Here is a 27,888-nt window from a genome sequence, read left to right as displayed (position 1 = left end):
AACAAAGAGTGGAATAAAATTCGGCCGCGGCCGCTGCCGCCTTTAAGGCCGGGCGGCGACATCCCCTTTAAGCAGCAGCGGCGGCGGCGGCTCCGCGGCTCCGACACACCGGCACCGGGAGGGAGACCGAGAGCGGGGCCGGGGCTCCGGGAGCGGCCGCAGCTTCTCAGGCCGAAGGTAAAGCAGCGCAGCCGGGATCCCCCCGCAGAGAGTCCGGCCCCCGGGGCCCATCCCGCCCGGCCAGAGAACCGCACCGAGCACAGAGAGGCCACTCAGCCCATCCAGCCGGTACTGGCCCCTGTCCCAGCCAGGAACTGTCCCCACAACCCCGTGTATTTACCCCAGCCAGTCCCCCTAAGGGGCAATCTAGCACGGCCAGTGCGCACCCTAACCCGCACATCCTTCAGACCCACGCAGACACGGGGAGAACGTGCAGACTCCCCACAGACAGTGACCCGAGCCGGGGATTGAACCCGGGACCCTGGCGCTGTGAGGCAGTGGCACGAACCCGCTGTGCCACCGTGCCGCCCCATCCATTTCCAGATACTTTGTGTCCATTTCAGTGTCACTTTCTACTTTGTGTCAGTTTTGGGTTACTTTGTTGCCAGTTAGTTTCAATTTGTCCCCCGGGGAGGCTGAATCTCTCCCAAATACCCACCCTCCAAACAGGCACTCTCTGGCGGGGGGACAAGTTTGGATCCTACCCCCCACCCTGGACATTAACCCTCTTGCTGCTATCTAATTTCATTGTCACCAGCACTTTGTGACAATCAGATGTCCCCCCCACATATTCCGCCAACCACCCCCCCCAAAGATCACTGCACTCGTCTAATTCTGGCCTCTTCCACCATTAGCCCCACTTCCCTGCACCCAAAACTCTGAAATTCCCTCCCTGAATCTTCCACTTCTCTCTCCTTTAAGACTTGGCATCAAACCGAGGGCGGCCCAGTGGTTAGCACTGCTGCTTCACAGCGCCAGGGACCTGGGTTCCATTCCCGGCTTGGGTCACTGTCTGTGTGGAGTTTGCACGTTCTCCCCGTGTCTGCGTGGGTTTCCTCCGGGAGCTCCGGTTTCCTCCCACAGTCCAAAGATGTGCTGGTTGGGTGGATCGGCTGTGGGGGTTGCAGGGATAGGGGCCTGGGTAAGATGCTCTGTTGGAATGTCAGTGCAGACTCAATGGGCCGAATGGCCTCCCTCTGTAGGGACTGTACAATTCTTTGGCCACATTTCTGGTCTCAATGTGGCTGTGTGTCTATTTTGTGTCCAGTGACTGTTGCAAACTCTGTTAAAGGGTATAATAACCTCAGGCCCATGTGGTGGAGTATGAGATCCCTGAGTAAGCTAGTGATTGCCTGTCCAACCAGAGAGTCTCACCTATATGTATACATAGAGCGGCTGTCTGTCTGCGGCTGGCGGGTATCTCTCAGTCAGAGGGGTAAGAGATTGAGCCCCACTCCAAGGACTAGGGCTTTGGGCAGACTGCACTGAGGGAGTGCTGCATTGTCACTGATGCTGTCTTTCTAATGAGACAATAACTGAGTTTTTGTCTCCCCACTCAGATAAAAGATTCCACTGCTTCTATGTTGAAAGTTCCCCCTGTGTCCCGACCACAATTTAACCCTTAATCCACATCACAAAAACACCGGATTATCTGCGTGTTATCGCAGTCCTATTTGGAGGAGATTGTGCACAAATTAGAACCATAGAATCCCAACAGTGCAGAGAGAGGCCATTTGGCCCATCAAGTGTGCACTGACTCTCCGAAAGAGCATCCCACCCAGGCCCGCCCGTCTATCCACGTAACCACATCCGTTGACCGTGATTAATCCACCTAACCTGCACATCATTGGACAATATGGAACAATTTAGTAACGCTAGATTTCCATCTCAGGCGATAGGTGGAGATAGAGAAACTCTCTGACCCATCAAACACTCCCAGGACAGGTACAGCACGGGGTTAGATACAGAGTAAAGCTCCTTCTACACTGTCCCCATCAAACACTCCCAGGACAGGTACAGCACGGGGTTAGATACAGAGTAAAGCTCCTTCTACACTGTCCCCATCAAACACTCCCAGGACAGGTACAGCACGGGGTTAGATACAGAGTAAAGCTCCCTCTACACTGTCCCCCATCAAACACTCCCAGGACAGGTACAGCACGGGGTTAGATACAGAGTAACGCTCCCTCTACACTGTCCCCATCAAACACTCCCAGGACAGGTACAGCACGGGGTTAGATACAGAGTAAAGCTCCCTCTACACTGTCCCCATCAAACACTCCCAGGACAGGTACAGCACGGTGTTAGATACAGAGTAAAGCTCCCTCTACACTGTCCCCATCAAACACTCCCAGGACAGGTACAGCACGGGGTTAGATACAGAGTAAAGCTCCCTCTACACTGTCCCCATCAAACACTCCCAAGACAGGTACAGCACGGGGTTAGATACAGAGTAACGCTCCCTCTACACTGTCCCCATCAAACACTCCCAGGACAGGTACAGCACGGGGTTAGATACAGAGTAAAGCTCCCTCTACACTGTCCCCATCAAACACTCCCAGGACAGGTGCAGCATGGGATTAGATACAGAGTAAAGCTCCCTCTGCACTGTCCCCCATCAAACACTCCCAGGACAGGTACAGCACGGGGTTAGATACAGAGTAAAGCTCCCTCTACACTGTCCCCATCAAACACTCCCAGGACAGGTACAGCACGGGGTTAGATACAGAGTAAAGCTCCCTCTACACTGTCCCCATCAAACACTCCCAGGACAGGTACAGCACGGGGTTAGATACAGAGTAAAGCTCCCTCTACACTGTCCCCCATCAAACACTCCCAGGACAGGTACAGCACGGGGTTAGATACAGAGTAAAGCTCCCGCTACACTGTCACCATCAAACACTCCCAGGACAGGTACAGCACGGGGTTAGATACAGAGTAAAGCTCCCTCTACACTGTCCCCATCAAACACTCCCAGGACAGGTACAGCACGGGGTTAGATACAGAGTAAAGCTCCCTCTACACTGTCCCCATCAAACACTCCCAGGACAGGTACAGCACGGGGTTAGATACAGAGTAAAGCTCCCTCTACACTGTCCCCATCAAACACTCCCAGGACAGATACAGCATGGGGTTCGATACAGAGTAAAGCTCCCTCTACACAGTCCCCATCAAACACTCCCAGGACAGGTACAGCACGGGGTTAGATACAGAGTAAAGCTCCCTCTACACTGTCCCCATCAAACACTCCCAGGACAGGTACAGCACGGGATTAGATACAGAGTAAAGCTCCCTCTACACTGTCCCCATCAAACACTCCCAGGACAGGTACAGCACGGGGTTAGATACAGAGTAAAGCTCCCTCTACACTGTCCCCATCAAACACTCCCAGGACAGGTACAGCACGGGGTTAGATACAGAGTAAAGCTCCCTCTACACTGTCCCCCATCAAACACTCCCAGGACAGGTACAGCACGGGGTTAGATACAGAGTTATGCTCCCTCTACACTGTCCCCATCAAACACTCCCAGGACAGGTACAGCACGGGGTTAGATACAGAGTAAAGCTCCCTCTACACTGTCCCCATCAAACACTCCCAGGACAGGTACAGCACGGGGTTAGATACAGAGTAAAGCTCCCTCTACACTGTCCCCATCAAACACTCCCAGGACAGGTACAGCACAGTGTTAGATACAGAGTAAAGCTCCCAAGAATTGAAAGTTAAAATTGGTGTTTTGAGGCGTTTGCTTCCTTTCGGTGTGTTTATTCTTTCAAAATGTAGAAGCTTTGAAAGGTTTGAGTTGAGAATGGAGGTGATAAGCTGCAGGAAATGATGCTGCACAATTTACTGAGGCCACAATGACTTCCTCTTTCAGTCAATCAGCCCCCGTGTGGGGCCTTTGCAGGCCCCACACCTCCAGAGACCTCGGCGGGGGGGGGGGGGGGGGGGGGCGGGCGTGTGCAGCACAGATTTCGCACAATGATACTGGGGCAAACAGGGTCCAGTTCTGACATTGGATCATCCAGTCAGAGTGAGGGGTGACAGTGATGTGAAATTCAATAGTGTACAACAGCCCCATGGGGGTCCCTTTCCCCCAAAGGCTGTCATTGGTTGGTGGAATTCCAGGGGACACTGGCTTTCAGACGAGCTCTGCTCTGATAGGGGGGTGGAGGAGGTGCATGGCTGAATGGCCTCCTGACTGCATGGTCCCAGGATGCACTCAGTAACTTTGTGTGACTGCACCAGACCCACAATCCCTGTCAGAGGGTCAGTGCTGAGGGAGTGCCGCACTGTCAGAGGGTCAGTGCTGAGGGAGTGCCGCACTGTCAGAGGGTCAGTCCTGAGGGAGTGCCGCACTGTCAGAGGGTCAGTGCTGAGGGAGTGCCGCACTGTCAGAGGGTCAGTGCTGAGGGAGTGCCGCACTGTCAGAGGGTCAGTGCTGAGGGAGTGCCGCACTGTCAGAGGGTCAGTGCTGAGGGAGTGCCGCACTGTCAGAGGGTCAGTGCTGAGGGAGTGCCGCACTGTCAGAGGGTCAGTGCTGAGGGAGGGCCGCACTGTCAGAGGGTCAGTGCTGAGGGAGGGCCGCACTGTCAGAGGGTCAGTGCTGAGGGAGGGCCGCACTGTCAGAGGGTCAGTGCTGAGGGAGGGCCGCACTGTCAGAGGGTCAGTGCTGAGGGAGTGCCGCACTGTCAGAGGGTCAGTGCTGAGGGAGTGCCGCACTGTCAGAGGGTCAGTGCTGAGGGAGGGCCGCACAGTCAGAGGGTCAGTACTGAGGGAGTGCCGCACTGTCAGAGGGTCAGTGCTGAGGGAGGGCCGCACTGTCAGAGGGTCAGTGCTGAGGGAGGGCCGCACTGTCAGAGGGTCAGTACTGAGGGAGTGCCGCACTGTCAGAGGGTCAGTGCTGAGGGAGGGCCCCCCTCTATCTAATCCTTTTGCTTGTGATTTCTTTCCCTACAGAACCCTCCCGTCCCACCCCAGGGTTGAGGATATGGAGAGATGCCGTCCCGCAGAGGGTCTGGGGGTCGTCCGTGGCACAAACAAAGTCATCAAGTTTGGGTAAGAGACCCCGGAGACGCCCGTTTACCCCCCCCACCCCCGGAGATGCCCATTAACCCCCCCCGCCCCGGAGACGCTATTACTGAGCCCTGTCCACCTGTGCTGAGTCCGGCCTGAGCCTCGCACACTGTCAGGGTCACGGGGCATCAAATTATCACCCCTTCCCCTCCTCAGGGCACTGAGTCCCACTGGGGTCTGAGTTCCAAGGGTTCCAGTCAGTCCTCTATTAACTCATCAACCTGGTCGCAGGGATATTTGGCCACAAGAGGCTTCACAAGTCTGTTGTTCGCCCAGCTGAAGAACAGTATAAAGCCAGTGGGGGGGGTGTTGTCGGGGGGGGGGGGGGGGCGGGGGGGGGGGGAGCGGCAGGGTGGATTTATTGAGGGTGGGGGGTCTTTCTCCCGGATGGGGTTTGCTCCCACAGACTGCCTTCCACACACTCCCTGAGTGAGAGACTCAGACTGGGGGCAGTAACGTCAGTAATTCTGAGTCCTGATAGCAGCACAATCTTGTAGCACAGGAGGAGGCCATTTGGCCCATTGTGCCTGTGCTAGCTCTTTGGAAGAATCACTCCCACAATCCAGCTTTTATCTTTATAACCTTTCAATTTACTGTGTTGTGACATGTCCCTTTTAGGGGGCGGTCACATGATCACTCCGTGACATCATCAGGGCCCCCCAGGCTGCCGGTGGTTAGGATTTAAACGCTGTCCAATGAACATCCGGCAAATAAACCAGCCTGTTGATTCTACCCAAAACCCCCCCGTGGGCATCCTCATGGTCCCCGTTATTGCAGCCTCGCCTCAGAACGGAACTCCGCCCTTGTCCTTCTCGATGGTGATGGTCCTGTGTTTGGAAGGTGCTGCCTAAGGAGTCTTGGTGAGTTGCTGCAGTGAATCTTGTAGATGGTACACACTGCTGCTACTGGGTAGAGGGAGTGGATGTTTGTGGATGGGGTGCCAATCAAGTGGAGCTGCTTTGTCCTGGATGGTGTTGAGATTCTTGAGTGTTGTTGGAGCCGCACCCATCCAGGTAGGTGGAGAGTATTCCATCACACTCCTGACTCGTGCCTTGTAGATGGTGGACAGACTTTGGGGAGTCAGGAGATGAGTTACACTCAGCAGGATTCCCAGCCTCTGACCTACGCTGGGAGCCACAGTATTTATATGGCTGGTTCTGGTACAGTTTCTGTTCAATGGTAACCCCCAGGATGTTGACAGTGGGGGATTCAGTGATTGTACATCCAGGTCTTGCTGCGTTTGGACATGGACTGCTTCAGTATCTGAGGTATAGTGAATGATGCTGAACATTGTACGGTTTAGCTACTAGGTTCAGTTGGAGAAGGCTGGGATATTCTCCTTGGAGGAAACGGAGATTGAGGGGAGATCTGGTCCAGGATCACCAGATTGGGACAGGTTTGGATTAGGAATCACTGTTCCCATTAGCTGAGAGCAGTGGAGGCTGGGTCACTAAATTTATTTAAGGGGACAGACAGGAAAGTGGATCTGAAACCACGCCCAGATCAATCACCATGTTATTGAATGATGCAGCAGGCTCGAGGGGCCGAATGGCCTACTCCTGCTTCTAAGTCCTGCGTTCCTATGTAGAATGGGGCAATGGAACTGAGTGGGTTACTCTATAGAGAGCCAGCATTGGGCTTGTTGGGCCAAAGGGTCCTCCTTCTGTACCACACTGACTCTCTGAAATTTCCCTGGAATCTGTTACCCTTTCAGATTCCGAACTCCAGACTGTTGCAAGAAGTAAGCACTCAGTTTTCCATTTAGCGTCTTTGTGATAGATTTTAAATCGGTGAATTCTGGTTTCCAATCCAACTATCGAAGGAAACAGTTTCTCCCCGCTCGCTGCACCAAAATTCCTCATCAATTTAGACATTTAGTTTAGGTTTCCTTTTAACTTTCTCTGAAGAGAACAGTTTCACCTTCTCTAATCTCTCGACATAACTCGGGTTCCTCATCCCTGGTTTCATCCTGGTGAACCTCCTTTATAACCTCGGCAAACTCCCTCTCTGACAGCGCTGGGGGTGTACCTACACCTCAGGGACTGCAGCGATTCAAGAAGGCAGCTCACCACCGCCTTCTCAAGAGCAACTAGGGATGGGCAATAAATGCTGGCCAGCCAGTGACACCCACATCCTCTCTCTCTCCCCCCACCCCCCAGCCTGTGGAAACCCCCTCCCCAGGCCCAGCTCGCCGCTCCTGTTAGCCAAACACACCCCCAAGCTAACACCATTCCTTAAATCCCACGTAATCCTGTTTTCTGAATAAATCTGTTGCCAAACCTTCTTTTGAAAGGCTCCAGTGAGAGGGTCACTCTGTCTGAACTCATTAACCGTGGCGACTAATTGGAGCTGGGTCCATTGTACAGAGAAAAGAGGCTTAATCGTAATCTCCGTGGAACTCAGCACAGGCTGGCACTGAGAGATGGAGGGGGAGAGAGAGAGAGAGAGAGAAGGAGGGAGGAGAAAGAGAGAGAAGAATGGAGGGAGAGAGATGGTGGGATGGAGGGACAGAGAGAGGCTGCAGGGAGAGAGTAAAAACAGCAATGGACAAAGGCAAGGAGGGATTGGGGGAGAGAGAGCTGATGCAGAGAGTGACTGACAGAGAGAAACACGTTAGGAGGGGAGAGAGTGAGTGAGAGGCACAGGCGGGTAAAGAGGAAGGGATACAGAGGCCGGTGGAGAGATGGATAGACGGAGAGATAAACATGAAAGAGGGAAGCTGTTGAAAAGTTCTCACTGGCAGCTGGAAAAACCTTCCCCACAGAGAGGGTAATGGGTGCGGGTCCCACACACACTGACTCTCACTGGGATACGGGTTCCACACACACTGACTCTCACTGGGGTATGGGTTCCACACACACTGACTCTCACTGGGATACGGGTTCCACGCACACTGACTCTCACTGGGGTACGGGTTCCACACACACTGACTCTCACTGGGGTACGGGTTCCACACACACTGACTCTCACTGGGGTACGGGTCCCACACACTGACTCTCACTGGGGTACGGGTCCCACACACACTGACTCTCACTGGGGTACGGTTCCCACACACACTGACTCTCACTGGGATACGGGTCCCACACACACTGACTCTCACTGGGGTACGGTTCCCACACACACTGACTCTCACTGGGATACGGGTCCCACACACACTGACTCTCACTGGGATACGAGTTCCACACACTGACTCTCACTGGGATACGGGTTCCACACACACTGACTCTCACTGGGGTACGGGTCCCACACACACTGACTCTCACTGGGGTACGGGTTTCACACACACTGACTCTCACTGGGGTACGGTTCCCCCACACACTGACTCTCACTGGGGTACGGGTCACACACACACTGACCCTCACTGGTGTACGGGACCCACACACACTGACTCTCACTGGGGTACGGTTCCCCCACACACTGACTCTCACTGGGGGATGGGTTCCCCCACACACTGACTCTCACTGGGGTACGGGTCACACACACACTGACTCTCACTGGGATACGGGTTCCACACACACTGACTCTCACTGGGGTACGGGTTCCACACACACTGACTCTCACTGGGGTATGGGTTCCACACACACTGACTCTCACTGGGGTACGGGTTCCACACACACTGACTCTCACTGGGGTACGGGTCCCACACACACTGACTCTCACTGGGGTACGGGTTCCACATACACTGACTCGCACTGGGGTACGGGTCCCACACACACTGACTCTCCCATTCTCTCTCTCTCTCTCTCTCTCTCTCCAGGCTCCATATTTTAACCTGGAACGTTGGAACTGCGGCGCCTCCTGATGATGTCACCAATCTGCTGCAGTTGGATGTTCAGATACAGGAGCCGGACATGTACATCATCGGGTAAGGGCAGGGCCCCCTGACGCCATTGGGTGGGGGCCCACTCTACCATTGAGGAGGGGGTGGTTAATTCGCCTTTGAGTGGGAGGGTGTGATCTGTGATGCCTTTGCCGGGTGGGGGGTGTACCGTGACAGTTTTGGGTGTCCAGCAGGGGGGTGCCATTGGGAGGGGGGGATTTGAGTTAATGAATTTGGGACGTTGACGCTCTGTCTGTTGCCCCCCCCCCCCCCCCCCCCCAAGATGCTGAGATTGGCTGCCTCACTCATTGCAGCAATCGGAGCCCAGAACATCACTGACATTTCTGTTCCATTTGAATCTGCACCTCCCCGTGGGGTTGAAGGGGTGGGGGGCGAGGAGAGGGGGTGGTGATTGTTGCCAGCGCACTGAGAGCTGATTGGCTCCCATGGGTGAATGTGACCCCGTAACCCCCTGATTGTGATGGTTTGATTAGCTTACAGGAAGTGAACTCGAAGCTGTCATCATTCCTTATTGACCTGGCGTTCAGTGACCCGTGGACCATCCTGTTCACCGCCACGCTGGCCCCTCTGGGCTACGTCAAGGTAAACCCGTCACTGCCACATTGCTCTTTATCTGAATGGGGCTGGAATACAAAGGGGGGGGGGGGAAAGGATGTTCCAGTTTATGTAAAGATTGAATCAGACCCCATCTGGAGTCACTGTGTTCAGTTCCGAGCTCCCCACCTCAGGATTGGCCTGGGAGGGAATACAGTGCGGATTCAGCAGAACCAGACTGGCAGTAAAAGGGTAAAACCATGGGGACAAAGAACCAGAACGACGGGACAGAATCTTCAATTCAATTCGGGGTGTTCGGGGTAATGTCAGGGATCACTTCCTCACCCACAGGGAATCTGGAAACTCCCCACCGCCCCACCCCCCCACCCCATACACACACACAAACACTCTGATCTCTGCGGGGGGGTCGGAGGGGGTGGGCGGTGTTGTTTGAGGGGCTCTAGGCTGAGATTGAAAGGTTTTAGATGTGTGCAGAGAACGAGGAATGTGGAACAAAGGTGGACGAATGGTGGTGAGGCACCAGATCTGCTGTGGTCTCATTGGTAGAACGGGCTGGAGGGGCTGAATGGTCTCTTGGTGAGGGGCCAGGGGGGCAGGGAGGGGGAGGGAGGGGGAGGGAGGGAGGGGCCAGGGAGGGGGAGGGAGGGGCCAGGGAGGGGGAGGGAGGGGCCAGGGAGGGGGAGGGAGGGGCAGGGAAGGGGACGGGGAGGGGGAGCGCAGCGGGGGAAGAGCTTGGGAGAACGAGAGGCGAACAGCATTCAGTGGGAGTTAGACGCGGTTGGGAAGGGTAGAATGTGGTTGGTCAGTCAGGGTGTATTCGAATGGGGGGGTCTGGGGGGTAACAAAGGCACAGTGAGGGTTTGGTCCGATGTTATGGAGCTGGAAATGGGCCGCCTGGTGATGGTGTAAAGTGAAGCTCATTTGGGATCACAGCTGACACCAAGTTCACAAACAGACTGGTTTATAATGTCAGATTGTGGCCAGAGAGAGAGGGAGGGAGAGTAACTCGGGAATGGAGCGCAAGAATCGGGACGAAAGGAAAATTCTTCCTCGGTGGGAATACCACCACCTGGAGGTTCCCTTCCGGGTCACTCACCATCCTGACCTGGAAATATATTGACTGTTCCTTCACTGTTTCTGGGTCAAAATCCTGAAACTCCCTCTCTAACAGCACTGTGGGTGTACCTACACCCCATGGATTGCAGCCGTTCAGGAAGGCAGCTCACCACCACCTTCTCAAGGGGCAATAGATGCTGGGCCAGCCACGCCCACATCCTGTAAATGAATTTCCAAAAAATGTCTGCTGCCTGTGAGAGAGAGTTATCAGCCCCCAGGCAAGGAAACTGACATTTTAGCCTTTTTCTGAAATTAATTCCAGTTTTATCTCCAAAGCCTTGTTTGTTATACAAACTTCTCCTTCTGTATGTAAACCCATTGAACTTTTCTCCCTCCTTGTCCCTCTCTCTCACTCACGGTCTCTCTTTGCCTCTCTCTCTCTCTGTCTCACGGTCTCTCTTTGCCTCTTTCTCTCTCTCTCTCTTGCAGCAGTGTTGTGTCTGCAGTGTTTTGATGGCCTAGTTTTTAAGCTGTGAGCCCCTCTGTCTGACGCACTACGCTGACCTCATTTGGCCGACACAATGGATTCCTTCACCCAGACCCCTCAGCATTTTGGCAGCTGTGGGACCGTTAAGCAAGGAGATTGACAGAGACACTGGGCTACAGCTCAGCAGCTGCTGAACGTGTTGCCTTCGCTCTGGCCTCCCGGACTGATCCCCTCGATCAGAGACTGACCATAGAGGTTTACAGCATGGAAACAGGCCCTTCGGCCCAACTTGTCTGTGCCGCCCAGTTTTTACCAATAAGCCAGTCCCAATTGCCCACGTTTGGCCCATATCATGGGGCGGCACTGTGGCACAGTGGTTAGCACTGCTGCTTCACAGTGCCAGGGACCCAGGTTCGATTCCTGGCTTGGGTCACTGTCTGTGCGGAGTTTGCACGCTCTCCCTGTGTCTGTGTGGGTTTCCTCCGGGTGCTCCGGTTTCCTCTCTCTGTCTGAAAGACGTGTTGGTTAGGGTGCATTGACCCGAACAGGCGCCGGAGTGTGGCGACTAGGGGAGTTTCACAGTAATTTCATTGCAGTGTTAATGTAAGCCTTACTTGTGACTAATAAATAAACTTTAACTTTAAATATCCCTCTATACCCATTGTACCCATGTAACTGTCTAAATGCTTTTTAAAAGACAAAATTGTACCTGCCTCTACTACTGCCTCTGGCAGCTTGTTCCAGACACTCACCACCCTCTGGACCCTTTTGCATCTCTTCCCTCTCACCTTAAGCCTATGGCCTTTAGTTTTAGACTCCCCTACCTTTGGGAAAAGATATTGACTATCTAGCTGATCTGTGCCCCTCATTATTTTATAGACCTCTATAAGATCACCCCTCAGCCTCCTACGCTCCAGAGAAAAAAGTCCCTGTCTATCCAGCCTCTCCTTATAACTCAATCCATCAGGTCCCAGTAGCACCCTAGTAAAGCTCTTCTCTGCACTCTTTCTAGTTTAATAATATCCTTTCTATAATAGGGTGACCAGAACTGCACACAGTATTCCAAGTGTGATCAGGAAGGCCAGACTGAGTTTCCTTGTGTCCATTCACCATGGCCAGTTAGTTATGGTTCAGTGCTGTGTGAGAAGGTGTTGGGGGTGTCCTGAGGCCCATGGAACAGGGTCCCCAACAGAGGGGACCAAACAGCGGGAAGGGGAGTAAGCGAATGGAATGGTATCTAACCTTTAACCTCTGACCTCTCTCCCCAGATCACCTCAATCCGGATGCAAGGGGTCCTCTTGCTGATCTTTGTCAAGTGTTTGCATCTCCCTTACATCCGGGACCTGGAGACCAATTACACCCGGACAGGCCTGTTTGGATACTGGGTAAGCAGGTCACTACTCCTCCATGCTCCCCCCAACACACACACACACACACACACACACACACCTCCGCCCCCCGCCCCCCCTCAGTCTGCGCCGCTGTGTGTGAAACCCCTCCCTCGTGTTCAGGCAGTGCCCATGGTGCGGGAGGGGAGGGGGGGTGGGAATAGACATTGCTGGAAACATTCAACGGATCATTCAGCATCTGTGGAGAGAGAGAGAGCAAAATAAAGACCAAATTTTCATTTGTATAACACCTTTCATGACCCTAGGACACCCTCGTCCTTCTTCTAGGCAGTGAAATGTGGTAACTTGCAAAGCAAGATCCCACAGAGAGGGATCCACTTGGCAGGAACTACATCTCGCAGAGGGTGGTGAATTTGGGGCAGCACAATAGCACAGTGGGTTAGCGCTGCTGCCTCTCCGCGCCAGGATTCGAGTTTGATTCCCAGCTTGGGTCACTGTCTGTGTGGAGTCTGCACGCTCTCCCCATGTCTGCGTGGGTTTCCTCCCACAGTCTGAAAGATGTGCTGGTTAGGGTGCATTGACCCAAACAGGCGCCAGACTGTGGCGACAAGGAGAATTTCACAGTAACTTCATTGCAGTGTTAATGTAAGCCCTACTTATGAATAATAAATTAAAAACCTTTAAAAAGTTTAAAGTTTTTTAATGTGTGGAACTCGCTGTCCCATAGCGCGGTGGAGTCTGAATCATTGTCTGGTTTCAAGAAGGAGATGGATATATTTCTGATTAATAAAGGGATATGGGGAACAGGTGGGGAGGTGGATTTGAGACCAGGGAGAGATCAGCCATGATCTGATTGAAGGGCAGAGCAGGGCCGGATTTGTCTACTTTATATCCCATAATTCCTATGTTCCTATGAGATTATGACCCAGATAATCGCTGCAGATTCCCGCATCCCGATTAAATCAAGGAATTCAGTATTGAGAGTTTTCTCACTGATTTTTTATTTTTTATTTATTCATTTGTGGGACATGGGCGTCACTGGCTGGGCCAGCATTTATTGCCCATCCCTAGTTGCCCCTGGAGGGCAGTTGAGAGTCAACCACATTGCTGTGGGTCTGGAGTCACATGTAGGCCAGACCAGGTAAGGACAACAGATTTCCTTCCCTAAAGGACATTAGTGAACCAGATGGGTTTTTCCAACAATCGACAATGGTTTCATGGTCATCAGTAGATTCTTAATTCCAGATTTTTTTTATTGAATTCAAATTCCACCATCTGCTGTGGCGGGATTCGAACCCAGGTCCCCAGAACATTAGCTGGGTTTCTGGATTAATAGTCTAGCGATAATGCCACTAGGCCATTGCCTTGTGTTTTTTCTGAGCTGCCTCGCCATTTACTGATGTTGAAGAGTGATTTGAGAATGTTGCTACTTACTCCAGTCAGGTGTCAACCTGCCATTCCCTCTGTCCAAGGCGAGGTGAGTTAGCGAAGATTAGATATCTTTCACTCCTGGAATTGACATTTTCTTCAACTTGGACCTGAAAAGTTTCCAATATCGTTTGAAGATTGGATCTCTTGGAAACATGGGGCTTAGGAGCGAGAGTAGGCCACTCAGTCAAGCCACTCAGTCACTCCCTGACTCCCTAGTCCAGTTCTCCACTTGAATCTCTGGAGTATAACTGATGATTTAGGCTGGAAATCTGACTTCACCAATTCCACCAGCCCACTGAATGGGTTGGGGCCGCGTTGGGGCTGTGAATCAGATTATATGTTGGGGGTTCCTCACACACTCGGCAGAATTACCTTATGCTTCACCTCCTGACCTATTTCACTCGCTTGGCAGAAATACACAAAGTGCTGCACATGTTGTGTTCTGTCCTCTTTCCCAGGGTAGAAAAGTCCAGCACTAGGGGACATGGGGTTAAGGTGCGTGGGGAAAGGTTTAGAGGAGATGTGCGAGGCAAGTTTTTTACACAGAGGGTGGTGAATGTCTGGAAGGCGCTGCCCAGGGAGGGGGTGGGAGCAGGTACAATGGGGGCATTGAAGGGGCAACTAGACGAATACATGGATAGGATGGGAATGGAAGGATACGGACTCCGTAAGTGCATACGGCTTTAGTTTAGGGAGGCAACATGATCAGCGCAGGCTTGGAGGGCCGAAGGGCCTGCTCCTGTGCTGTACTGTTCTTTGTTCCTCTGAGGAGGAGTCAGAAGGATCTATCTGTCCAAAGAGGGCATCTTGATAAAACCCTTTACTTTAATCAACGTCAGTGTAACCTGGATACTCCCAGCCTGAGGATTGTTTGGTTTGCCTTTGTCTTGATGTAAAGATGCTCGTTCATCAGTTTAGGGGAAACACACCCGGTTTATTTGCAGGTTAAGCGATGCAGAGGCTGGTAGCCTCATCGCCGCGTTCAGCTCCCGGGATGGCTCGGAATACAGAACCCCGAGTACCCGGTCATTCCCCAGCCTGCTCCCTGACTGGTACCCCAGATCATGTGACCCTTACTCTGCTGATTGATCCTTAAAGGGACAGGCACTGGGGGTAAGAAGCAACTTTCACTGAGATCTTGGCACTGGCTATTGTATTGTGTGTGAACCTCCCTCTCTCTCTCTCTCAGGGTAACAAGGGGGGTGTGGTTGTTCGCCTCTCTATCTATGGACACCTGATTTGCTTCCTGAACTGTCACTTGCCGGCTCACATGGAGAACAAGAGCCAGAGGCTGGATTCATTCGAGCGGATTCTGGAGATGCAGCAGTTCAGCGGCTGCAAGGCTCAGGCTATCCTGGACCACGAGTGAGTACCAGCCACCCGCCCCCCCGCCAATTGGCCAGGAAGAGCTCGCATCTCCCACCCCGCAGAGTGTTTCACTCCAGCGGGGTTTACTGTAGCTCCCCTACGAATGGGGAACTAGCAGCCCAACCTCACTGGAGTGAAGGGGGGCAATTGGGGCCCCTCCCAGAGGGTCAGGCACTGGGAGGTCGCCCTCTGGCACTGCCCAAGGAGCAATGTGCCTATACCCAGGGGACAACCTGGCACTGCCCATTAGGCATGGGGGCAGGGCCCAGGGGGGCGATCGGTGGTGGGGGGTCCCGCTGCCACTCTGCATAGGGATTGGTGGGGAAGGGAGGGAGGCCAACGATCAGGCTGGGGGGAAGGGGGAGGTCGGGACTGTGGAGATGGGGAATTGGGGTGGGGCAGGGTTGGAGATGGTCCGGGAGGGGTTTTGTGGCTGGGCCTGGGAATGGTCGGGGGGCAGCGATCGGGTTGTCGGGGGGCAGAGAGCAGGTGTTGTGGGGCTGGCCAGCGATCGAGAGGCCATCAGTGCAGAGCCACTGCGCATGCGCAGACCTCGGATCACCGACAGATCCCGGCGCGCGGACAGATCCCGGGGCGCGGACAGATCCCGGGGCGTGTGCAGTGGCCACTCAGCGCGCTGGTTTCAGCCTCTCCAGCGGGGATAGGCCCCACTCTGAAATTGAATGATATTCGTGCTGGTGACCCTCTGCAGTGCTCAGAGTGCGGGAGATTCTTCTCTCAACTCCCACTGAAAAAAACAGCGTGAATTACTCCAGTTGTCCCGCAAATTCAGCACTTTGAATTTTTTGGGAGAATTCCACCCTACGTTTCAATTCCGTTTATTAATTGATTTTAAATTCCACAATTTGGTGCGGTGAGATTTGAACCCATGTCCACTGGGCCTCTGGGTCACCAGTCCTGTGACAATACCACTACTCGAGGGCCAGCTGAGCAGCGATTGATCAGTACTCCATTCCTGTGAGACTGAGCAGTGGGAGTGAAGGGCAACACCATGGAGCTGGATTGCGATTGCTGATGCCTCTGGAGCTGTGCTGGCATTGGCTGTTTTCCCGTCACTAACGTGTATCACCCCCCCACAGCCTGGTCTTCTGGTTCGGGGATCTCAACTTCCGCATTGACGATCATGGACTGCACTTCATCCGGGAATCCATCACCAAGAACCGCTGCCACCTGCTGTGGGACAAGGACCAGGTGAGGTTTAGGGTCAAAGGGCGAGGGCAAAGATCTCAAAGCCCAAGAGTGGAAAAGCCACTTGTGATTCTCTTGGCTTTTATACACATTTAACAGGATTAGATACAGAGTAACCTGTCCCCCATCAAACACTCCCAGGACAGGTACAGCACGGGGTTAGATACAGAGTAAAGCTCCCTCTACCCTGTCCCCATCAAACACTCCCAGGATAGGTACAGCACGGGGTCAGATACAGAGTAAAGCTCCCTCTACATTTCCACTCCATCTGACGAAGGAGCAGCGCTCCGAAAGCTAATGGTATTTGCTACCAAATAAACCTGTTGGACTTTAACCTGGTGTTGTTAAAACTCTTACTGTGTTCACCCCAGTCCAACGCCGGCATCTCCACCTCAAACACTCCCAGGACAGGTACAGCACGGGGTTAGATACAGAGTAAAGCTCCCTCTACACTGTCCCCCATCAAACACTCCCAGGCCAGGTACAGCACGGGGTTAGATACAGAGTAAAGCTCCCTCTACACTGTCCCCATCAAACACTCCCAGGACAGGTACAGCACGGGGTGAGATACAAAGTAAAGCTCCCTCTACACTGTCCCCATCAAACACTCCCAGGACAGGTACAGCATGGGGTTAGATACAAAGTAAAGCTCCCTCTACACTGTCCCCATCAAACACTCCCAGGACAGGTACAGCATGGGGTTAGATACAAAGTAAAGCTCCCTCTACACTGTCCCCATCAAACACTCCCAGGACAGGTACAGCACGGGGTTAGATACAGAGTAAAGCTCCCTCTACACTGTCCCCATCAAACACTCCCAGGACAGGTACAGCACGGGGTTAGATACAGAGTAAAGCTCCCTCTGCACTGTCCCCATCAAACACTCCCAGGACAGGTACAGCACGGGGTTAGATACAGAGTAAAGCTCCCTCTGCACTGTCCCCATCAAACACTCCCAGGACAGGTACAGCACGGGGTTAGATACAGAGTAAAGCTCCCACACAGTGTGTGTGTATGGTGTGTGCGGGGTGTGGCTGGATGCATGTGTGGGGAGTGGGCTGGGGTGCGTGTGCGGGGCATGGGCTGGGGTGCGTGTGTTTGGCGTGTGTCCGGCATGGCTGGATGCGTGTGTTTGGTATTCCGTGCAATTCCACTGCTTTCACTTGGTTCCTGTTCCCAAAAGCTGAACCGGGCTAAGAAGACGGAACCGATCCTGAGTGGGTTCCTGGAGGGACAGCTCCTGTTCAAACCCACGTACAAATTCAACCTGGACTCCACACATTATGACACCAGGTAACTTGACTCATTTTCCCATTGGCTCCATGTTCCTCCAATCCCTGGTTGTAGACACAGGAACCGGCATCCTTTTAGTCTCTTGAGCCAAGTCCACAGGAGCGAGATGAGGCCATTCAGCCCCTCGAACCCGTTTCATAGGAACAGGGGAAGACCATTCAGCCCCTCCAGCCTGCCCCATTGTTCCCCTATCGGAATGCACACAGCATTCACAACAAGGTAGCTGAATTAACACCAAAAGCTATCACCCTGATTGTTACTGCGGACTGCAGGGTGAACAAGGGGACTGACAGCTCATAGAATCATAGAAACCCTACAGTGCAGAAGGCCATTCAGCCCATCGAGCCCGCACCGACCACATTCCCACCCAGGCCCTACCCCCACATATTTACCAGCTAATCCCTCTAACCTACGCATCCCAGGACTCTAAGGGGCAATTTTTAACCTGGCCAATCAACCTAACCCGCACATCTTTGGACTGTGGGAGGAAACCGGAGCACCCGGAGTAAACCCACGCAGACACGAGGAGAATGTGCAAACTCCACACAGACAGTGACCCGAGCCGGGAATCGAACCCGGGACCCTGGAGCTGTGAAGCAGCAGTGCTGACCACTGTGCTACCGTGCCGCCCAGTCAGTCAGTGCTTAGGGAGGATGGGTGCTAATGAAGGGTGGTGCCAGTACATTGGTAAGAGTGGCAATCGGATCGGTGGCACAGGGGGCGGCACAGCGCCAGGGACCCGGGTTCAATCCCCGGCCTTGGGTCACTGTCTGTGTGGAGTCTGCACGTTCTCCCCGTGTCTGCGTGGGTTTCCTCCGGGTGCTCTGGTTTACTCCCACACTCCAAAGATGTGCTGGTTAGGGTGCATTGACCACGCTAAATTCTCCCTCGGTGTCCCCGAACAGGCGCCGGAGTGTGGCGACTAGGGGATTTTTCACAGTAACTTCATTGCAGTGTTAATGTAAGCCGACTTGTGACCCTAATAAATAAATAAACTATAAAGTAAGATCCTGATGTAGAAACAGGAAGAGGCAGCAAAGCTTGGCAGGAGTTGTTTAATGGCCACTAGATTGGGTGAATTATAAATCAGCAATTCGAGGTGTGTGTAACAGGGGAACATGGTCCTCACTGGGTTACATGTGTCTACATCTAGACTGAGTGACCCTCATCAACACCACTACACACAGGATGAATTCCTGGAGTGTGTTCCAGAACGTTGAGGAACTGACTCGAGAACAGACTATTTAAATTTTGTATTGTGAATGGGAAAGGGTTGATAAATAATCTCGCTGCAGCGCTGGCTCTCGGGAAGATTGAGCATTTTACAGGAAAGTGATTATCTGAAACTTGGAACTTTAAACAAAGGAAACTACAAAGTTCTGAGAGCAAAGGTAGATTGGAGAAATATATTAAACAGCACAACAGGCAACTGGATAATAATTAAAAATTAATACATGGTTTGCAATAAATTTACCTTCTGTAAGGTACAAAAAGCCAGTCGGGAAAGTGACCCGACCGTGGCGAGCAGGAGGGGTGAGGGTCCTATCGGAATGAAGGGATATGGGGATAGTGCAGGAAGGTAGCACTGAGGTAGAAGGTCAGCCATGATCAGGGTTAAATGGGGGAGCAGGCTCGATGGGCTGAATGGCCTACTCCTCATATGTTCGAATGAACCAGAGAAGGCCATTCAGCCCTTCGAGCCTGTACCACCAATCAGTTAGATCCAGGCAGATCTGTACCTCAACCCCATTTCCATTGGCTCCAGCCCCTCTGGTATCCTCGGTGTTGAGAGTTTCAGTGGACCCGCATCCCGTCGAGGTTGAGAGTTCCAGTTTTCCAGTTCCGCTTTGTGTGAAATGTGCTTCCCATTCACACTGCCAAAAACCACCACTCTCATTGTTAGATTGTGAGTCTTTATCTGGGTCCCCCCAACTGATCAAATCATTCCTCTCACCCTCTACTCCGTCACATCTTCAGTTAATGTGAAACCAAGCGTAGCCCCCTTAGTGCCACTCACCCATTTTCCAACACTCCACTCTGACCAAGTTCCCCCCCTCGGATCCCGCTCCCTTTTTGCTTCTGACCTGTTGTTACTCCTTCTCCCGCCCAGTGGGAAGAAACGGAAACCGGCGTGGACAGACCGGATTCTCTGGAAGGTTAAAGACTGTTCCCAGGCCGGAGAGACTGAGGCTCAAACATCACATTCCAACAAACCAATCAACGTGATTCTAAATACCTACGACAGCCAGATGGAGTATGGGATCAGCGACCACAAACCAGTGCTGGGAACCTTCTGCCTGGAGGTGAGGGCCAGGGGGATTGGATACTAATGGTGCTGAACCAGAGGGCTCTTCAGAAGGGTGCACCTACTGCCAGACCAGGTTACCAACTCTGATCGGATGTTCTTGGAAGTTTGAACAACACGGTGGCACAGTGGTTAGCGCTGCTGCCTCACAGCGCCAGGGAGCCGGGTTCAGTTCCCGGCCTTGGGTCACTGTCTGTGTGGAGTTTGCACATGCTCCCTGTGTCGGCGTGGGTTTCCTCCGGGTGCTCCGGTTTCCTCCCACAGTCCAAAGATGTGCGGGTTAGGGGATTGGCCATGCTAAATTTGTGGGGTTGCAGAGTTGGGGAGGGGGATTGGGTCTGGGTGAGATGCTCTTTCAGAGAGTTGGGGCAGAATCAATGGGCCGAATAGCCTCTTCTGCACTGTAGGAATTCTGTGATATCATGTTTCCAGCCACTCCATCCAATCAATTGGTCTTTTTTTTCAAACTCTCATTTCCAATAACTTTATCATGAATGAAGAGAATTATTCAGCGAATGGGGAGGAATCCTGCCCTTGCAGCATTCCCGGGAGATTAACCCTCAACTCTGGAGACTCCAGAGGGTGGATAACCCGACAGCACCCAGCTGACAGAATGTTGCTGCTTCACTAATGAAACCTCAGGAATGGGTGGCGGAATCCTGCCAGCGTAAGAGTTTCAATCCCAATGGCCCCCCCCGCTGTTCCCACGTTCTCCCCCTCCGTCCCCACGTCTCATCCTCGCGTCTCTCCCCCTGCGTCCCTCCATCCTCGTGTTTCCCCCTCATCCCTCCATCCTCGCGTCTCTCTCCACCCCCCCCCCCTCGTCCCTCCATCCTTGCATTTCCCCCTCGTCCCTCCGTCCCCGTGTCTTCCCCCTAACCACACCTCGGTCACGCTCTCTCTGAGGCAGGCGTTACAGACAGGCGAGGGGTTAATTTAAACAGCAATTTGTCTCGAAGCAGAAAGGTATTTTGATTTGCTTTCTCCTTTCTAAGCCATAGCGTATTTCCCAACCCCACAGGTTTTATCTGATCCAATTTTTAGTAATAGCCCATAGCAAACTCAAAGGGTTAGTTTATTTTCACGGACTCAAACACGGGAGGAGGGTAGCAAAGTTGCCTCCTTTACGCTCATAAAAACCATGAGGGGGGATCGAGACGGAAAGATTTTCAGAACAAAGATCACAAAGAAAAGGACGATTGTTTTATGAGAGGCCAGAGTCAAGAATTCAGTCCAGTGAGCGAGATCCTTCACGGAGTTTGGCAGGCTGAAAACTGATGCTGTATAATTCACTTTTCCAGTAGAGGTGACTCAACACTAGGTGATAAATGCAGCGATGATTCAGTCCTGCGGACAAATGGTACAGAATATCCAACAGAAGCAGTGAAGATGGGGCCAGATATTCAGTCTGGACAGAGCCTTTTCTCTGTGGTAAAATAACATCGCGTTTTCTGGTGCAGTAAAGCGGTATTACTGGATACACAGGCCAGATGTCCCTGTAACATGACTTTGACCCAGAGTGTATATCCCCTGTCCGGATCCCCGTGATGGTTAAATGTTTTAACCAGTAAGACATGAGAGGATGTTTATGGGGCCTCTGTCCTAGCAGACAAATGGTTTCCAGTTGGCCAACCTGGATTAGTGATGTGGATATTCCGCTGGGTGCAACGGGTCAATGCTTTACTGGTTTGGGGTGGGGTCAGTGTGTCGGGGGGATTGGGGTGGGGACAGTGTCAGGGGGGGTTTGGGGTGGGGTCAGTGTGTCGGGGGGGGGGATTGGCGTGGGGTCAGTGTGTCGGGGGTGATTGGGGGTGGGGTCAGTGTGTCGGGGGGGGATTGGGGTGGGGTCAGTGTGTCGGGGGTGATTGGGGGTGGGGTCAGTGTGTCGGGGGGGGGATTGGCGTGGGGTCAGGATGTCGGGGGGGATTGGGGTGGGGTCAGGGTGTTGGGAGGGGATTGGGGTGGGGTCAGTGTATTGGGGGTGGGGTCAGTGTGTCGGGGAGGTGGGGGGGATTAGGATGGGGTTTATGTTTTGGGGGGAGATTGGGTGTTGTTGATGTTTGTCTCTATCTTGTCCCCAGTTTGAGAAGACGATCACTCGGGCTCTGGTGGAGTTGCTGCCTGAAGGGGAATGGATTCCCGGATGCGATGCTGTCATCTCCTATTGCATGCTGGACGAGTATCCCAGCAGCACCTGGGACTGGATCGGGCTGTACAAGGTAACGTCTTAAAAACGTAACCCATTTCCCCAACCCCCTCGCACCTCCTCTTCCCCCCCAACCCCCCCATGCCCACCTTCATTCCCATCTCCCTCCTCACAAGGAACGTAGGTGACAATGATGATCGCTGCTGTAAAAAGTCTTGTTATTTTTTGAAGATTTTTGTCTTGTAATTGGTCAGGACAACAAGTTATACTTTCAGGATTGGTTCAATTCAGTTCAGTGCCAGCGTCGTGACATTGCCTCTGCCAATAACCTGCGCCATTTGCCGCCACTCAGAGACTGCAACAATCTGTGTCCAAACGCAGCAAGACCTGGACAATATCCAGACTTGTCCTCAGCCCTGTTGACCCTACAGATTTCCCTTTACTAACATCCAGTACAGCTACAACTCTGGCGTCTACCCGACAATGTGGAAAATTGCCCAGGTAGTTCCTGGTACAAAAAGCAGGACAAATCCAACCCGGCCAATTACCGCCCAATCAGTCTACTCTCGACCATCAGTAAAGCGATGGAAAGGGTTATCAACAGCGCTATCAAGCAGCACCTGCTCAGCAATAACCTGCTCAGTGACGCCCAGTTTGGGTTTCACCAGGGTCACTCAGGGTCACGCCAGGGTCACTCAGCTCCTGACCTCATTACAGCCTTGGTTCACACATGGACAAAAGAGCTGAATTCCAGAGGCGAGGTGAGAGTGACAGCACTTAACATCAAGGCAGCATTCGGCCGAGTGTGGCATCAAGGAGCCCGAGCAAAACTGAAATCAATGGGATTTGGGGGAAACTCTTCACTGGTTGTAGTCATCCCCGGCACAAAGGAAGATGGTTGTGGTGGTTGGAGGTCAATCATCTCAGCTCCAGGACATCTCTGCAGGAGTCCCTCAGGGTCAGTGTCCTCGACCCAACCATCCTCAGCTGCTTCACCAATCACCTTCCCTCCATCATAAGGTCAGAAGTGGAGCTGATGACTGCACAATGTTCAGCACCATTCACAACTCCTCGGATACTGAAGCAGTCCGTATCCAAATGCAGCAAGACCTGGATAATATCCAGGTTTGGGCTGACAAGCGGCAGTAACATTCGTGCCACACAAATGCCAGGCAATGACCATCACCAATAAGAGACACTCTAACCCCCGCCCCTTGACACTCAATGGTGTAACCATCACTGATTCCCCCACTGTCAACATCCTTGGGGTTACCATTGACCAGAAACTCAACTGGACTCACCACATAAACACAGTGGCTGCAAGAGCAGGTCAGAGGCTGGGAATCCTGCGGCGAGTAACTCACCTCCTGACTCCCCAAAGCCTGTCCACCATCTACAAGGCACAGTCAGGAGTGTGATGGAATACCCCCCACTTGCCTGGATGGGTGCAGCTCTAACAACACTCAAGAAGCTTGACACCATCCAGGACAAAGCAGCCCCGCTTGATTGGCCCCCCATCCACAAACATCCACTCCCTCCGCATCGACGCTCAGTAGCAGCAGTGTGTACCATCTACAAGATGCACTGCAGCAATTCACCAAAGATCCTTGAACAGCACCTTCCAAACCCACGACCACTTCCATCTAGAAGGACAAGGGCAGCAGATACGTGGAAATCCTGGAACCCCCTCCCTAACAGCACTGTGGGTGTACCTACACCATGTGGACTGTAGTGGTCCAAGAACACCGCTCCCCATCACTTTCTCAAGGGGCAATTAGGGATGGGCAATAAATGCTGGGCCTAGCCAGTGACATCCGGTGAAAGAATGAAACTAGGATGGTGTTCAGTGCGTGTCCCACACTGTCAAAGCTTCAGCTACTTATCCCAGAGGACACCTTTGGAGCAGGGAAAGTTAAAGGAAGATTTAGTGGAAGTGTTCAAGATCATAGCTGGCCACAGGGGGCAGCACTGCCGCCTCACAGCGCCAGGGACCCGGGTTCGATTCCCGGCTTGGGTCACTGTCTGTGGGAGTCTGCACGTTCTCCCCGTGTCTGCGTGGGTTTCCTTTGGGTGCTCCGGTTTCCCCCCACAGTCTGGTCAGGTCAATTGGCCGTGGTATTGTGTGGGATGAGGGGTCCTGGGTAAGATACTCTATCAGAGAGTCAGTGCAGACCCGATGGGCCGAATGGCCTCCTTCTGCACTGTAGGGATTTGATAGAGTTTGTAAAGAGAGGAAGGTCAGTAACCCAGTTTAATAAAGTTAACAAACGAAGCAGAGGGGGGCGGGGGGTTTGTTTGTACAGTGTGACCGGAATTTTACCGTACTGTGTGCCACGGGAATCGGAGCGGGCGAGGGGCGGACATTGGGAAGGTCCATTGAGCTCGGGTGGGATTTTATGGTTTTGGGATGAGCGATCTGGAAGGCGCTGCCTGAAAGGGCAGAGGAAGCAGGTCCAATCAGAACATTCACAGTGGATTGGATAGATTATTAATGGACAATGTGTTTTTGGGGGGCGGGGGAGGTGTTGTGCAGGCGGGGGGCAGTGGGGCTAATTAGTTAACTCTGTCACAGAGCAGAAGAAGCACCTTCAACAATGTGTGAAGTATCTTGGCGCTCTCTCAGTGCGCTGTCAATGCAAGTTGTTGTTGTTGTGAGCGGGGGTGGTCCCTCCATGGGGAGGGACTGGGGTGGAGGAGGGGGGGCGGGGGGAGTGCGAGGGAGGTGAGGTGGGGGTGTCGCTGACTCTGCGTGTCGTTACAGGTTGGGTTCCGCTGTCAGAGTGACTATGTGACGTATCTCTGGGTGAAGGACGATGAGCTGATGGTCAATGATGGCATTTACCAGGTAAGGAGCGAGTGACCTCTGCCTGACCGTAACCCTCACTATCCGACCTCTGACCTTTAACTTCCCAGCCCCGTCCAACAGCTGTATTTCCAATCTCCAAAATAACAACGAATCAGAAATGAAGCAAGTATACAAATCTGTTTTACACTTTCTTGGCAGGCCACACCCCCTGCCCTAGGCCACACCCCCTGCCCTAGGCCACACCCCCTGCCCTAGGCCACACCCCCTGCCCTAGGCCACTCGCCCCTCTTCCCTCCACCCCTTCCCCCCCCCATGGGCCAAATGCAGGCAATTGGGATGAGTTTAGGGGTTTAAAAAAGAGGACGACATGGCCGGGTTGGGCCGAAGGGCCTGTTTCCATGCTGTAAATCTCTGTGACTCAGTCTGTTCAATCTCTCAGTCTGGGTGCGACTGTTTTTACACCCTGTCCACAGCCTCTATCCATTCCCAATATGCAGATTAGAAACTGTTCACAGGATTCCAAGTGCGATCTCCAGTTTTATACACGACTCTGCTCTGAACTGTCTCGCTCACACACGCACACAGCAGCCCAATGTAACTGGAGCATTTTCGATGCACTGTGACTGATCTCTGTGCCGTTCCTCCTGCTCAGACACACCGACATCACTGTCTCTTCCAGGTCTATCTGAATGGTGAAGAGGTCCCCAGAGACGGGGGAGAATTTCTCCTCTGCTATTACAGCAGCAACTTGGAGTCTATTGTGGGAGTTAGCAGCACGTTCCAGGTAATCGCTCAGTGCCACTAACCACACCGCATCTAAATGAGAGGATGGAAAATTCTTACAGGTGCATTGTATCTGTCCTGGGAGTGCTTTACTCTGTATCTAACCCCGTGCTGTACCTGTCCTGGGAGTGTTTGATGGGGACAGTGTAGAGAGAGCTTTACTCTGTATCTAACCCCGTGCTGTACCTGTCCTGGGAGTGTTTGATGGGGACAGTGTAGAGGGAGCTTTACTCTGTATCTAACCCCAGGTCAGTGCTGAGGGAGTGCCGCACTGTCAGAGGGTCAGTACTGAGGGAGTGCCGCACTGTCAGAGGGTCAGTGCTGAGGGAGTGCCGCACTGTCAGAGGGTCAGTGCTGAGGGAGTGCCGCACTGTCAGAGGGTCAGTACCGAGGGAGTGCCGCACTGTCAGAGGGTCAGTACTGAGGGAGTGCCGCACTGTCAGAGGGTCAGTACTGAGGGAGTGCCGCACTGTCAGAGGGTCAGTACTGAGGGAGTGCCGCACTGTCAGAGGGTCAGTACTGAGGGAGTGCTGCACTGTCGAAGGGTCAGTACTGAGGGAGGGTCGGTGCTGAGGGAGTGCTGCACTGTCAAAGGGTCAGTACTGCGGGAGGGTCAGAGGGTCAGTACTGAGGGAGTGCCGCACTGTCGGAGGTTCAGTGCTGAGGGAGTGCCGCACTGTCGGAGGTTCAGTGCTGAGGGAGTGCCGCACTGTCGGAGGTTCAGTGCTGAGGGAGTGCTGCACTGTCGGAGGTTCAGTGCTGAGGGAGTGCTGCACTGTCAAAGGGTCAGTGCTGAGGGAGGGTCAGTACTGCGGGAGGGTCAGAGGGTCAGTACTGAGGGAGTGCCGCACTGTCGGAGGGTCAGTACTGAGGGAGTGCCGCACTGTCGGAGGGTCAGTACTGAGGGAGTGCCGCACTGTCGGAGGTTCAGTACTGAGGGAGTGCCGCACTGTCAGAGGGTCAGTACTGAGGGAGTGCCGCACTGTCAGAGGGTCAGTGCTGAGGGAGTGCCGCACTGCCAGAGGGTCAGTACTGAGGGAGTGCCGCACTGTCAGAGGGTCAGTACTGAGGGAGTGCCGCACTGTCAGAGGGTCAGTACTGAGGGAGTGCCGCACTGTCAGAGGGCCAGTGCTGAGGGAGTGCCGCACTGTCAGAGGGTCAGTGCTGAGGGAGTGCCGCACTGTCAGAGGGTCAGTGCTGAGGGAGTGCCGCACTGTCAGAGGGTCAGTACTGAGGGAGTGCCGCACTGTCGGAGGGTCAGTGCTGAGTTTGTGAAAGGTTTAGTATGACTGTGTGTCTGTTTTTCAGATCCAGCCAGGATGTGCGGGCAATCCGCTGGAGATTGTGAATGGAATGGAAATGTCACGTGACAGCCTGGCTCAGGGAGACTCAGACACATGTTGACTGCCCGATCGCTGGATCACGTGCCTCACTTTATCGCCCACGGCAACAGTAGTGGCCTCACTCCACCTCTGCACCCACCCTGACTATCAATCGGCCTGTCTTGTCTTTAGTCCTGTCTGTATTGCGGTTGTACCAGAAACAAGCACAAGGAGCTGGGACCGCGTCAGCACGGCTCCCGGATCTCCTGGCTCCCGGAGTGTTATCCTGGTGCCAGTGAGGGCTGGATTCTGGGAGAATGCGGAGTGATGGGAATGTGGCCATAGACCCTGGTGTAACCTCCCCATCAGGGCTGCCCCTGTCCCTGGGGGCTGCCCTGGGGCTGCCCCTGTCCGTGGGGGCTGCCCCTGTCCGTGGGGGCTGCCCCTGTCCGTGGGGGCTGCCCCTGTCCGTGGGGGCTGCCCCTGTCCGTGGGGGCTGCCCCTGTCCGTGGGGGCTGCCCTGGGGCTGCCCCTGTCCGTGGGGGCTGCCCCTGTCCGTGGGGGCTGCCCCTGTCCGTGGGGGCTGCACTTGGTGCTTTGCCGCTGTCCATTCAGCTTCAGATCTGAAAAGCAACACCATTTCCAGAACTCCAATGTTTACTTCCTCACGAATGGCTCATGAAGAAGGCACATCCTGAGGTCACTAGGTCAGGGGGCAGGGGTTACTGGTTAGTTACTGGTGACAGTTACACTCTTCATTATAACACTCCCAAATTTTAAAAAATCATTATTTTATTATCGCCAATGTGCTTTACAGGAATATTATCACTTGTGTGTCCCAGATTAAACCAAACAAATTGAAT

The 27,888-nt window shown here is 53.4% G+C and overlaps 1 protein-coding gene across 1 annotated transcript; it reads left to right on the top strand.

The window, feature by feature from the left end:
* LOC144487545 (inositol polyphosphate 5-phosphatase K-like) lies at window positions 1-27,888 on the top strand. Its single transcript, XM_078205627.1, has 13 exons — window positions 1-177; window positions 4,958-5,056; window positions 8,832-8,939; window positions 9,389-9,497; window positions 12,282-12,398; window positions 14,983-15,158; window positions 16,262-16,373; window positions 17,554-17,663; window positions 19,774-19,966; window positions 22,050-22,187; window positions 24,876-24,959; window positions 25,600-25,704; window positions 27,012-27,888. The coding sequence occupies exons 2-13, from the start codon at window positions 4,989-4,991 to the stop codon at window positions 27,105-27,107; spliced, it is 1,416 nt and encodes a 471-aa protein (XP_078061753.1). The 5' UTR covers window positions 1-177; window positions 4,958-4,988; the 3' UTR covers window positions 27,108-27,888.

The sequence above is a fragment of the Mustelus asterias genome, unplaced genomic scaffold (genome assembly GCF_964213995.1).
Source record: "Mustelus asterias unplaced genomic scaffold, sMusAst1.hap1.1 HAP1_SCAFFOLD_862, whole genome shotgun sequence".
Classification (NCBI taxonomy): domain Eukaryota; kingdom Metazoa; phylum Chordata; class Chondrichthyes; order Carcharhiniformes; family Triakidae; genus Mustelus; species Mustelus asterias.
This window is presented reverse-complemented; position numbering and strand designations above follow the sequence as displayed.

Coding starts and splice junctions, on each gene's coding strand:
- LOC144487545 (XM_078205627.1), top strand. CDS start 4,989: ATGGAGAGATGCCGTCCCGCAGAGGGTCTGGGGGTCGTCCGTGGCACA. Junction 12,399..14,982: donor CAGGCCTGTTTGGATACTGG/GTAAGCAGGTCA, acceptor TCTCTCTCTCAG/GGTAACAAGGGGGGTGTGGT. Junction 25,705..27,011: donor GAGTTAGCAGCACGTTCCAG/GTAATCGCTCAG, acceptor TCTGTTTTTCAG/ATCCAGCCAGGATGTGCGGG.